Below are 12,729 nucleotides of genomic sequence, written 5' to 3'. Positions count from 1 at the left end.
TCCCTGCAGCACAGAAGGAATATCAACATTATTTACTCAGGTAGTTGGCTGGTGTGTTTCAAAACAGAACTCTTTGCTAAGGGCAGAATTATCAGTCTCTTACTATGTCTGGAGAACATTGGTTCAAGCAAGCCAGTGCCAGTGCAGTATAGTAGTTAGGGTGTTAGACTAGAGCCTGGGAGACCAGGGTTCAAAACCCCACTTAACCATGAAGCTCCCTGAGTGACCTTGGACCAGTCACCAACCTTCTGCCTAACCTACCTCACAGGGTTGTTGTGAGGATAATATGGAGAGGGACAAAGCCATGTATGCTACCTTGAGTTCCTTGGAAGAATACATGCAGGAAAAAAAGACTCTGTGAGTGAACATGCAGTATTTGAGTAAAGAGGCAGTATAGATAACTTCTTCATTACGAGAATGATAATATAGATTCTGCCCGAGTAAGAGGACCTCTTCAAAATGCACAAAACACTTACTAGAATAAAACATTTATAGCACCTGTGGCTTTTGTACTTCTGCACAGAAGCTTCCAAAACCATCTTTTACATGACACAATGCTTATGCAAAGCTGACAAGATGCAGATTAGGGGTTTATACAGGCCACTCATGCACAGTTCTCTATGTTTGCCATATAGATACTTGAGGGATACACATAGGTTGTGCATGAACATAATGCATCTTGGATGTGCACATTTCAAACCCAGAACCACACCATTTTCTGGATGGCACTTATCAGGGTTGCTTTAGTAGTGGATTTCCTACATTGGCAGGGGTTAGACTAGATTATTCTTGAGGACCCTTCCAACTCTAAGATTCTATGCTTTCATGTCACCAGTGCAGCTAAGAGCATTTCACCTCCTGTTTTTTCTGATAGCTATGTGGTAATTTTGTTGTTGCTCCTCTGGCCTTTTAATTGTTTTTAATGATGCATTTTAAACTGTTGTAACCTGCCCTGGGACCTTAGGGTGAAGGGCAGATAATTAATAAAAATGATGATGGTGGTGGTGATGATGATGATGCAACAGGGCATAAGTGCCTCCTATAAGCTCAACTCTTCCACTCTCTCCTCTTGCTGTGGGGACATATCTGATTAACTGTCCAGGAAATGTATCAATTGAGTGGCAATGTACCATTCAACCAGATCAGACATCATCATCAACCACGGAGCAGGGAGGGCCATGTCCTTCAAACGCATTGCATAGGTTTCCCAGGAACATCTGGTTAACCATTCTAGGAAAACAGATGCTGGACTAGACAGTCCTTTGGTTTGGTCCAGCAAAGCTCTTTTGATGTTTTTATATTTGTTTCCTACTACATTAGGCATGTTTGAGCTCAGTGCAAACGTTTGAAAGAAAACAGGAAGATAAGAGGTGTTGTTATTGCTTCTTCAGACTCAGAATGGACTGAGTGGTTTGGACTGGACTAGCCTTCTGGGTGTGGAACAATAGCCACTCACAGATACAGAGAATAATGAAAGAAAAGACAAGCAAAGAGTGCTGTTCATGCACAGCACAGAGTGATAAACACTCAATGCTTTTCACAACATTCTCTGTGGGTTTTTTTTAGTTGCTCCCTCCAATGATTCCAGAAAACACTGAAGGACCATCTTCTTCCTTCTTGGGAGGGGGTGTTATGGGCTACCCCCCACTGTTTTCTAGAAAAGACAGTGCTGCTTATAATGTGTAATGGAACTCTTCCAACTTCCTCCTAAGACTCCCACACATGATTTGTGTGAGAACAAACTTAGTTGGCTCATACCACTCCATGATGATAAGGATGCATCTCTTCCCATGATGTATGTTCTCATAAACATCCAGGATGTGGACAATGTGGGGACAGCCTGAAGCCCGCCAATGATGATCCACCTCCTGCCGTGCTTTGGGGCTATCGTACAAGAGCTGCAAAGGGAAAAGAAACAGGAATAATTGTCAAATTTATGTTGTGAACCGCCCAGAGAGCTTCGGCTATGGGGTGGTATATAAATCTAATAAATAAATAAATAAATAAATAAATAAATTTGCCTTTTTGGCCCACTGAGCAAATATGGGATCTTACTGTGCTGGAGTGCTAGAGAGGGTAGTCACATATTTATCCCCAGAACAAACATGGACACCTGACTAGGCAGTCGCTCTGTTGTCTGGCAACAAGTAATTTCACAAAACAGCGCCCACCATGTTGGCCAGGAGTAACATTAAAATGTGCTAGCTCTTGCCTATGGCTCTTCAAAATGTCTTAAATGAAAACTAAAAACTAAACAGACCACCTTGGGGACTCTCAGCCACTATCTGCAGCTTATACTGGAAGGGCCAATTTCTGCAGATACCTCTCCAAAGGCATATTCCTAACACCAAGTGGAAGCTTGCTGGGAAGGCACCAAATAACCCTTCCTCAATGGCTGACACACTCACACTCCAATATCTAAGCATTCGCTAGGAAGAAGGGGCAGGGGAGAGAACTACGACAGGACTTCTTCCTGACAGCAGCAGCACCTAGTTCAGAGTTAGAGGTTTCAGCTCTCCAGACAACACAAGGATGGTTTGCATCTCTTTTTTCTACTCTAGCCAGCACAGAAACTGGCAATTGCAAAGAGCACTCCAGGGTTTTCAAGCAACCGAGAATTGTTAAATACACAGTGACCGTATGAATATGCTCCCTGAATGTTAAACCAACCTCATGCATTCCAAGGGTCACTGCCTGCATTCTTATGCTTCAGTCCCCACTATATGCTGAAACATCTTTATCTTGAAGCATCCACTAACACTCACCATCAAAATACATCAGGGCAGACACTGTCATCCACCATCACAAGAGGTCTGCACTAAGATACAGATCTCTGAAAAGATTGCCTTGGAAAATAACTTCCAGCAGCACCAGCTTTTTTCCTAACGTGACTGTTTGGCTTATGCATATTCTCCCTCCTCAAGATCTGGCCAAAGAAACCCAAATTCTATGCTAAGAAAAGCAGTGTTCTACAACATTTATAAGTTACACATATTAAAAAAAAATCTGCAAATGCTTATATTAGTCATGGGTTGGGGAAAAGCATGAAGGACATGGAAATACAAGATGTCTTATTCAGCAACCCCTCGGTGTTCTGAAATTTCATTAGGCATCATCTCACACACTTTGAAATGTACCTTTGCAGTTGTAAAGATGATGCATTTTTAAAAAAAGAAAGTTAAGGTTCTCATGAAGCCAACTCCTATGTCCGATACTCCTGTCTATGTTTATTCTTCACTTGTGCGGAATCACAGAATTCATTATACAGCCACAAGAGTGGCTGTATACTATAGTCAGCATGGATTTTTTGCATTCCGCAATGTTAAATTGAAAATACCCCCATGACATTCTGATCCTTCCCATAAGCTCATTTCAAAACAAAACCTTACCAAACTTATAGTCCTGAACTCAGAAATGCTTACTTAACCCTGTAAATTTCCATGGAAATACACAAAACAGTCAGAGAGAATTGAGTGTTCAAAGTGTGAAAAGAGAGAGAAAAAAACCAGACTGCTTTTGAACTTTTTTCTCTGAGAGTTCTCATGATCTGTTGAAATTCATTACAAATCAGCCATGTTCACAGAGTACCTGTAATCCTATGACTGACATTGCCCCATACTCTGACCTTGATCTTCAGCAATTTAAAAGTTAAAAAATGCCTGGCTGATTTTTAATTAATTTAAGAAATTTAGCATTTAACTCAAGAACCAACTGTCAGTGTTCTAAAAGCCACATATGCTCAGAGGCACATGTTACCAAATTCTTCCAAGCTACACAGCAAGTGGATTGGACTGTGAAAGACCAACCCAAATGGTGTTTGCATTTTTACAAATTTGTAGGGCAGTACAGTATCTTAAGAGAGGCGGTCAGGTCTCCTGCTCCCCTGGTGCATTCACTATAGCTGCCCAATTTCCCTGCTTTTTAAAGTTTGATAGAAATATCTGTTGTCTATAGGTACATTTTTAAACTGCAAGGTTTTTTTGCCTATTAGTGCAAATATTGCCTATTTTTTGCCTATTAGTGAATATACTAATCCAAGAGAGGCATCATAACAGCTTCCAAGAGAGGCATCATAACACCTTATTTTCTTACATAGAGCTGAAGTCCAGGTACAGAAAGAACACTCCCAAGCACTTTACATGTGCTTATTTTGTTATGAAAACCTTCTATTGATTGTTGACATAAATAAGGCACATTTGTCTACTAAAGTAATACATTTATTTAACTTGCAGAAAAACAGATTGTTTTGTGTTATTTGAGATTATTTAATGCAATTGTTTACAAACTTTTTGCAACGAAATTAAATGTATTTTCTATCTAAAACAACTCACTAGCATCTGAATTTTTGTCACTGCTGCCATTTTAACTTGTAGCTGGATATTTGAATTTGGTTTTATGTGTTTTCATTTTACTGTTTAATCTTTTTGGAGGGCCGTGCTCAGCCCCTAGGACCTGAGATTGCCCATCCCTGCTCCACAGTCACTACAAGAACCACTTCAGACTGCTGTCTTAATACCTATATAACAATGTACAGTGTTGAATATTGGGGGAGGAAGGAAAAGAGGTGGGAAGGAACACAAGTATCCAAGATCAAGTGGCTAGGCAGTGTCATTGCTAACAATTAATGAGGAACTAACATCAAATGAAATGTGGCATGAATGACCAAGGTAACTGAACAAACCTCTATGCAAATAACTGAACTGCTTTACTTAGTAGTGGTGAGATCTCGTTTTAAGTATTGTGTTCAGCTTTGCATGCCATGTTTTGCAAAACTTTTCTTTGTACTTCTTTCACCACGATGTAGCAGAAACCAAGCATCCTACACCTAGTAGTCCCAAGGGAGGCCCTTACACACCATCCTGGAACTCACAAGCCACCAGACAATAACCTCATCTGGGCATTCAATCACCTCACGTGTAAGCAAATACTTGAGTAGAACTGGGGACATGTTTCCAAGCCCCACCCATTCTGGAGGATCATCTGTACACACTTTAAGAGCCCTCCCTTCATGATAATCACAGCCATGCCCCTCTTTTTTGCTGCTGGGTTGAGAATAAGAACCTTGTTAATGCCTTCTCCCACAACAACAGATGTTCCTAAGAGTGAATATGAATGAAAGGGGGGAGTGTTAGCTACTGGAAAGAGTCTTCTCAGTGGTTGACTCATCTCCTTTCACTCTGATTGGCTCCAATCAGCAGGAAAGGACAAGGAAGCATGTTAGAAGACTCTGTCCAGTGACTAACACACTTCCCTTTCATGTTGATTGGCTCATAGGATTATGGAGACATAGGGATCCTGCTGGGACCCTGCAAAATAAGGGGTCTAAGAGCCCCTGAGAACCCAGATGACTACACCCCTGCTGTAAAGGATACAGGAGCCCGCACAGTTTTTAAGGTAAGTTTGTACAATGTCAGGTGCCATAGTCCCTCACAAGGGGAAGGTGGCATCATCATCCATTCCTTAGTTCGCGTCATGGTGAGGTGGACAGAGGTCAGGTAATAGCCACTGAACAAGGGCCACTATGTGAACAGGGACATAAGCCATGGAAACTAGAAATGGGAGAGCTCAGGAGCGTGTCGACATGCCTGGTTGTTGTGCTCCTTTGAAGCCTGCCAACACTAGTGCCTAGGCAGGTGCAAATGGAAGAGGATGCTCCTCAGCTGCACAGTGGACTGCTCCAACCAAAAAATGACCCACTTGATCCTGAGTCCAGTAGTAACAAGAACATCAAGTTGGAGGTTACAGTGTTATTGACTAAGGACCCAGATGCTAGTAATTGGGGGAAAGGGGAACTGAACTTGATTCTGGCAAGCAGGAGCTCACTGAAGCAGATGTTATGCCAGGGACTGCAGAACCAGAGACAGAACCCTCAAAGGTACCTTCTTCAGAGCCTGAGGAAGCAAGTGCTTTCTATAGGACCTTGCTAGTTCAGTGGTACAGGCAATGCACCATGGATTGCAGGAGAAGAGCCTCTTCGGGAGAGGATTGGTCCTTTAAGATGTTGTAGTTCTCCAGAAGGGGACACAGCCTAGAAGGGGTGGGGTGGAGATAGAGGTTCAATAGGCCATACTTCACTTTCAAGTGTTCTCAGAGCAAGGTGCTCAGCAGGAGATCTCCATGGTGCTGTAATAACTGCCCTGCCTTGTGAGCTCCTCTGTGGGACCAGAACAGGACACCTGCCCAGCATATTCTGCCCATCTGATGTCGCCAACGGTGTCCAGACTTTGCTGTGCCTACCTTTGTCATATTCCCATTTTCACTGCCTTGTAGCAGGCTGAAAATATGGCTTCTCAAGAGTTATTATCTTGTAATGTTTTATGAAATGGATTATTAAATTTTATGCCAATTAATTTAAAAATTGCTTTAAGAGTGGTACTATTCATTATGGCTTATTTTCATTTGACCGAATTGTTAAAGGCTATGATTTCTTTGTCATTCTGATGGGTTGTAAGCTTGTCAAATAAATGGCTTTTACTCAACTAAGGACTTCCCTTCTGCTCCTCAGAAAGCTCTAGGATCCAGATAAGTTTGGGCAAAAGCTTAGAAAATCTAATTCCTGTGAGAAAAAGTGTTCTTGACTAAGCTCCCCCACAGGTTTTTCCTGATGATTCTTTCTCCTCTACACTAGCTGAAATGCATTATGAGAATGCTCAAAGAGGACTCCTTGCTTCATTAAAGTATAAGAGGAGGAGGAACACGATGTCTTTGCTCCTCTATCCTTACCTTGGGCATTTGGGGAGAAATTCCTGATCATCCGCATCCTATGATGGAACCAAGACAAAGAAGACTAGGAAAGAGAAGCACTCTCTATTTTTGCTTCTCCCCCACTTGTCTGAGTAATGGCTACAGCAGCTGTGAACACAGATCCTTCACTAGCTTCCAAGGACTCTTATTTGGATACTTCAGAGAACTCGAAGGAAACAAAGGCCTTAACTTTGGCAATCAAATGCCTATCCTAGATGAGGAATTCCAGGTGAGTCTCACTCTGCACAAATCTAGCTCAGTGAGAGATGTGGTTTTACTGGGAGCCCCTGGGATGCTCACTGAGGGTCCCTGTTGATACTGACGGGGGCTTAAGAATCTCCATTGGGAAGAAAAAGGATTGTGCCATCTCCCTCTCTCCTTAAACGGCAGCTACAGAATATGCTGCTGGATGATGACATTGGAGCCATGAACAATGTGGAGGTTAACATTGGGGAGGGAGGAGGAACAGTGAAGGGAAAAGGTCTGCCTGCTTGACTCTTCTAAATGTGCTGTTGCCATGCTACGAGGTTGGCCTAGATCTTACTGGCATATGGTAGATTGTAATCAGCGTAACTGAATGTCTACTTTTATTATTCATTTTATTTATTTATTATTTGATTTATATCCCACCCTTCCTTCCAACAGGAGCCCAGGGCGGCAAACAAAAGCGCTAAAAACACATCAAAACATCATAAAAACAAACCTTAAAATACATTAAAACAAAACAACTTTAAATAAACATTTTTTAAAAAAGCTTTAAAAACATCTTTTAAAAAGGGTTAAGAAACATATTGTAGTAAAATAGTAAAAGCAATTCCAACACAGACCCAGACTGGGATAGGTCTCAACTTAAAAGGCTTGTTGAAAGAGGAAGGTCTTCAATAGGCGCTGAAAAGACAACAGAGATGGCGCCTGCCTAATATTTAAGGGGAGGGAATTCCACAGGGTAGGTGCCGCCACACTTATGTCATTTTATACATGATACCCTCTTTAATAGGAAGGGTGGATTAATATGGGGTAAACTGTAGATTTTGTTTGATTTTAAAGGATCTGAGTTGGTGTTTCCTTTTAATATATTTGCTTTGGGTCATGACCGAGACAAACAACAATGACTTTATGACAATGATGTTTACTGGCGCAAGATTCTCAATATCTCTTATATTTGTGAAAATGGTACCCAGGTGGTTGTTTTGATCACTACCGGACAACTGTTTCCTCCTCTCACAGAGAGCATTCCCAAAACACAGGGTCTTGTCATTATGAAACATTGATTCTTGCACCATTTCCTCCCTCATCTCCTGGCCACAAGCCCAGATTTTTTTTTCAAGTGACAAGAATTGTCTGTTGTGATATGGCAGTGACAGCTGTCTAAAAAGAAAGGAGCCATACAGAGAAATCTGCAGATTTTCCAGAGAGCGCTTGATTTAATTTAAATCACCTTGTTCATACTGAATTTATTAATGATAATATACTGTATAATTTTTGTAAAATTGAAAGCTAAAAAAGGCATACCAGAACAGTACTTAGAATCATCAATTTACCACTGTAAAATGGAGAACTTTACACACAACATACAGAGTGGAAGAACATCATTCTTTGCAGTATATAGGCCTCCATTTAAGGCTTGTCTATATAATCTGTGTTCAAACAACAGAGGTTTACACTTCTTGCTTGTGTAATCAGGCATGTAACAGAATGAAGATGTATGAAATAAAACCTCTGAATGATAACTACGAACAGTATTGCACTCATAATCCTGGAGATGGATGCTGTAGTTTCAGCCTAAGACACTGAATGGGACCCACCGTGAAGAAACAAGGAAAACAACCAATGCCTTCAGATTCAATGCCTGCACAAGCAAAACCACTGATTGGTCACATCATGAAGGTAACAACTGTGAGCTATCTATCTTTGTACTGCTGGGTCATGTAAAGGAGCTCTTGAAATAAAAGATACCAAAGGAGATGTGCAACCACGACCTATTTCTTTTTTCATATTAGTGGCTAATTTACATGAAGAGGAAAACTCAGGGTAGCCATCACTGATTGGAGCCTAAGAGGTACAGTATTCTGACCAATGAGTATGCAGATAAATAGAACTTGCAGTTTTACCTTTGTGCTTCTTTTAAGAATCTAACATTTTATCTAGTTATCCCCTTTCCCAACTTTCTGTCACACCCCAGAGTGACCAGGAAACAGGATTCAAAAAGGAACAAACTTCCTTCCCAGTGGCTGGTGTCACCAGAAACAGGAAACAGGTTTAGTCTCCATCCCAATGGTATCACTACTTTACATATGAATGGCTGACATTCATTCCTATTTGGAAAAGTAAAGCACTGCACTGAGGAATAACACTGGTAGGAATAAAACAAAAACTGGATTGCAAGGATGGGGACAATAGTCTGCTGGTACATTTGTCTAAATGCATGTAGAGAGTAGAGTAGAATTGTGTCCATCCATGTCTACTGGCCCTTCCCCTGCCTCCTACCAGATTCTCTCTCTATGTGGATTCAGAAAAAAAACCCCTGAAAACATCTGAACTGGTCTATTACATTTCCAAAGCTTCCTTTGCATCTACAATCCAGCAGCTGGTTTCTGTGAGTAGGGAAAATGGAAAAAAACCATGCTGAAGATGGAGAGAAGGAACAAGGGAAGGGAAATGGGCCCCCAATTGGGAAATTGCTTCCTCCTCCTCATCTTTATATTTGCTAGTTGCTTTTCCTCACAGAAGAGACCCAAAGCAACTTACATTACAACCAGTGAAAGCAAAAGACAACCAATAAAAATCTAAAAACACTTCCATACATTAAAACCAGTTAACACAGGCCTTTCATTAGTTCTCAGGATTCCGTCTTAGCCCCCTTAGTTAGGGCCACTTCTCACAAAATATTTTTTTGAAGGGAAAAGCCACATTTGAAACACACACACATCCTTTGAAACTGTGCTATAATATCTGTACCCATGTACAAAATATCTCATAAGATATCTTCCCCTATCAAAGTGCAGCCAGGGGGAAATTGTTGTTTCTTCTGTCATCACAGGATTGGGTGTTTCTGCAGAATCTAGTGACAACAACAAAAGTTATTGGATTTAAAGGCCACCTCCAGCAAGAGAGCTTTAGGCAGCCTTGTTTGGCTGCACATTACTTAAAAACAGAGGCAGCTTGTAAATGGCTTGTATTCTCTGCACACTTTGTCACCATATTGCATCTTAGGGCTGAAGCAGGATAGTGTGCCTTAATCTAAATTCTCCAGGTATATCAAATGTGAACTTGAGCAGATAAATGATGGATTTCAGTAATGCAATTTGAGCTTCCCAGCAGTATCTGGCCTGGCTTCAAGCAAGGAAAACATGTGTGTGTGTGTGTGTGTGTGTGTGTGTGTGTGTGTGTGTGCGCGCGCGCGCGCACGTCCGCACGCGCACACACACATCTACTTTACACATTTTTAAACACCATTTTCACTGGTTGTTTGTATGCTATCAAACCCAATTCAAGGGGTTTATATGTAACAGCCTAAATGACTTAGCATCCAAGTACCTGAAGGATCCCCCCTCTCTCTAACAGTCAGCTTGTACACCAAAATCTGCTGGGGAGGCCCTGCTTGCCCTCCTTCCCATGAGCAAAGTCCACAGCACGGTGACACAAGACAGGGATGTTTCTGCGGTGGTACCCCACCTATTGATCACTGCCTCCTCAGAGATGTGGTCAGTGTTGATGTTCTTAACTTTTCAGTGCCAACAAAAAAAAACTGTCTTCACCCAGGTCTTTGGTGGTAACTGATCCATTAAGATTAGCAATATTGTTGATTGTTTGCCTGCTAATAACCCAATTCATGCAATAATGCTAAGTCAAGCCATTGCTTAGCATGAACATGCAGGTTCCCAGAGAGAAGATTATTGCCTCTTTGCTCCTCTTTCAAACCTGCTGCTGCACTGTTGTGAAGTACGCCATGGTTTGGCTTAGCATATCGTCTGAATCTGGGCTTGTGGTTTGTCTTACTCCAGGTAAACCACAAGCTGTAAATGAAAAACAGACAAGAGGAGGAGCAAAGCAGCCACAATCTCTTCTTTGGGAGCCTGCACGCTTGTGCTAAGACATGGTTTGGCTTAGCATTACATATGAACTGAGCTATACTACATTTCATATAATATTTTAATTAGTATTTAAAATTTGTTGTATGAATTATGATTTTTGTTTGCAAGCTGTCCTAAAGTCGTAACAAGAAAAGTGGTTTAGAAACTAATTAACAGATATGTTATAACATGTGAGGGTGTAACAACTGGCCATTGTGCATATTCACCAGGCCTCATGGAGAACGTGCACATAATCTGTCCGTGAACAGAAGAAAAAGCTTATCTTTATCTGGAACTCCATTCCTTCTTCCCATGGCTTAGCTGCTCAGTGGCAGGATGTGTTGTGGACTATGAAAGTTAAGGCAGTTGGCCAGAAGCAGCTCAAGGAGCCCAGACTGCACATTTCTCAACTAGAGATAGAAAACAAGGGCATATTTCTCGCAGGCTATGCATACTGACTGCGGAATGTATACACTGCCCAGAGAATGTACAAAATTCAGTTGATATATGACTATTCTCCAGAGCCTACTGCATATTATGTATATTGACCCAGAAATGTGCACAATTCTCTCTTCATGAACAGATCATGTGCACATTCTCCATGGGACCTGGTGAATATGCACAATGGCTGGTTCGTATGCACATTAACCACTCAACATACATTACCCCTTACTCACATGCATATCCATCCCACTAGTACCCACAACTCCTCCTTCTTGGTTAACTCCTTTTCCAGAGTACTAATTTTGAGGGCATTTCCTCCAATGACAAAGCAGCCATTTAACACAATTCACCCATCCCCAACCCCAAAACAGCTGAAGAATGAAATCAGGCAGGGGTTGCCAAGAAACCACAATGTATTCTTTCCAATAAGCAGCTGGCACAGACTCCAAGCCAGCCAGGAATGTTCTGCTGTGTATTTATTTATTTCATTATTTGATTTGTATCCCGCCCTTCCTCCCAGCAGGAGCCCAGGGCGGCAAACAAAAGCACTAAAAACACTTTAAACATCATAGAAACAAACTTTAAAATACATTAAAAAACCTTTAAAAACATTTTTTTAAAAAGGTTTCAATACTTTTTTTTAAAAAAAGGTTAAAAACATTGGTTTAAAAAAAGTTTTAAAAATATATTAAAAAGCAATTCCAACACAGAAGCAGACTGCTGTTGTGATTGTACACACACATTTGAACTAATAAGGGAATCCAGAGACACTCCTTCACTCTTGCAATCTGTTCAACACTGCCACTGTCATAAGTAGTCTAGTGTGGGTCTGCAAGACTGATGAAGTTTGGGTCTTGACATTTCGTCTGCCCTGTTTCCACAAATGAAGCCTTTAATACTACATCTCTGGAACACATGCTGGCTTTTCTGTCTTGCCCTTTCAATTCCAAGCTACCTTTGCAAAGCTGCAATTCCTTTGAAGCCAAAACCAATATACACATGCTGACAAAACCAGCTGTTCACCATGGAAGAAAAGAGAATATTTTGGATAAGCTGAACAAATGGAGAAACTACAGCAGCACCATCATATTCCAACATGTTCCCATCAGTAACTAAGCTGCATTATATTTTGCTTACTCCAGGAGAGTTTGCTTCCTGTGGGCCTTGCAGCAATTGTGAACTGACAGCTGGTGACGTCTGTTCCATAAAACGTTAAGGATAGAAGAAGAGCCAATTGATTTATTTTCAAAGTGCTGCAATTCCCATTAGGGGATCCTGTTTAGCATTGCTGGTTGCTTTGAACATTATAAATCTTTTGACCTTGAAAATAGGATCATCTGCTGGGAAGCTCAGGTATCAGATACATGATATTTCAATCATCCTGTTCCGAGGACTCTTCTCAAATGGAAGAGCAGAAGAACAAACACAGACAAGCGTAAGATCTCATTTGCCTAGTACCTCCTTTCTG

General features: G+C 41.3%; 1 protein-coding gene across 2 annotated transcripts in view; it reads right to left on the bottom strand.

Annotated features, from left to right (window-relative positions):
* MAPKAPK3 (MAPK activated protein kinase 3) overlaps positions 1-12,729 on the bottom strand; it is a 103,823-nt gene that overhangs the window by 23,007 nt on the left and 68,087 nt on the right. For both annotated transcript variants that reach the window (XM_061617878.1, XM_061617879.1), the window contains one exon: positions 1,759-1,898. In XM_061617878.1, the coding sequence (XP_061473862.1) occupies positions 1,759-1,898 (140 nt within the window). The remainder of the gene's footprint in view (positions 1-1,758; positions 1,899-12,729) is intronic.

The sequence above is a fragment of the Rhineura floridana genome, chromosome 3 (genome assembly GCF_030035675.1).
Source record: "Rhineura floridana isolate rRhiFlo1 chromosome 3, rRhiFlo1.hap2, whole genome shotgun sequence".
NCBI lineage: Eukaryota > Metazoa > Chordata > Lepidosauria > Squamata > Rhineuridae > Rhineura > Rhineura floridana.
Note: the sequence above shows the minus strand (reverse complement) of the source record. Positions and strands in the feature narration are given on the sequence as shown.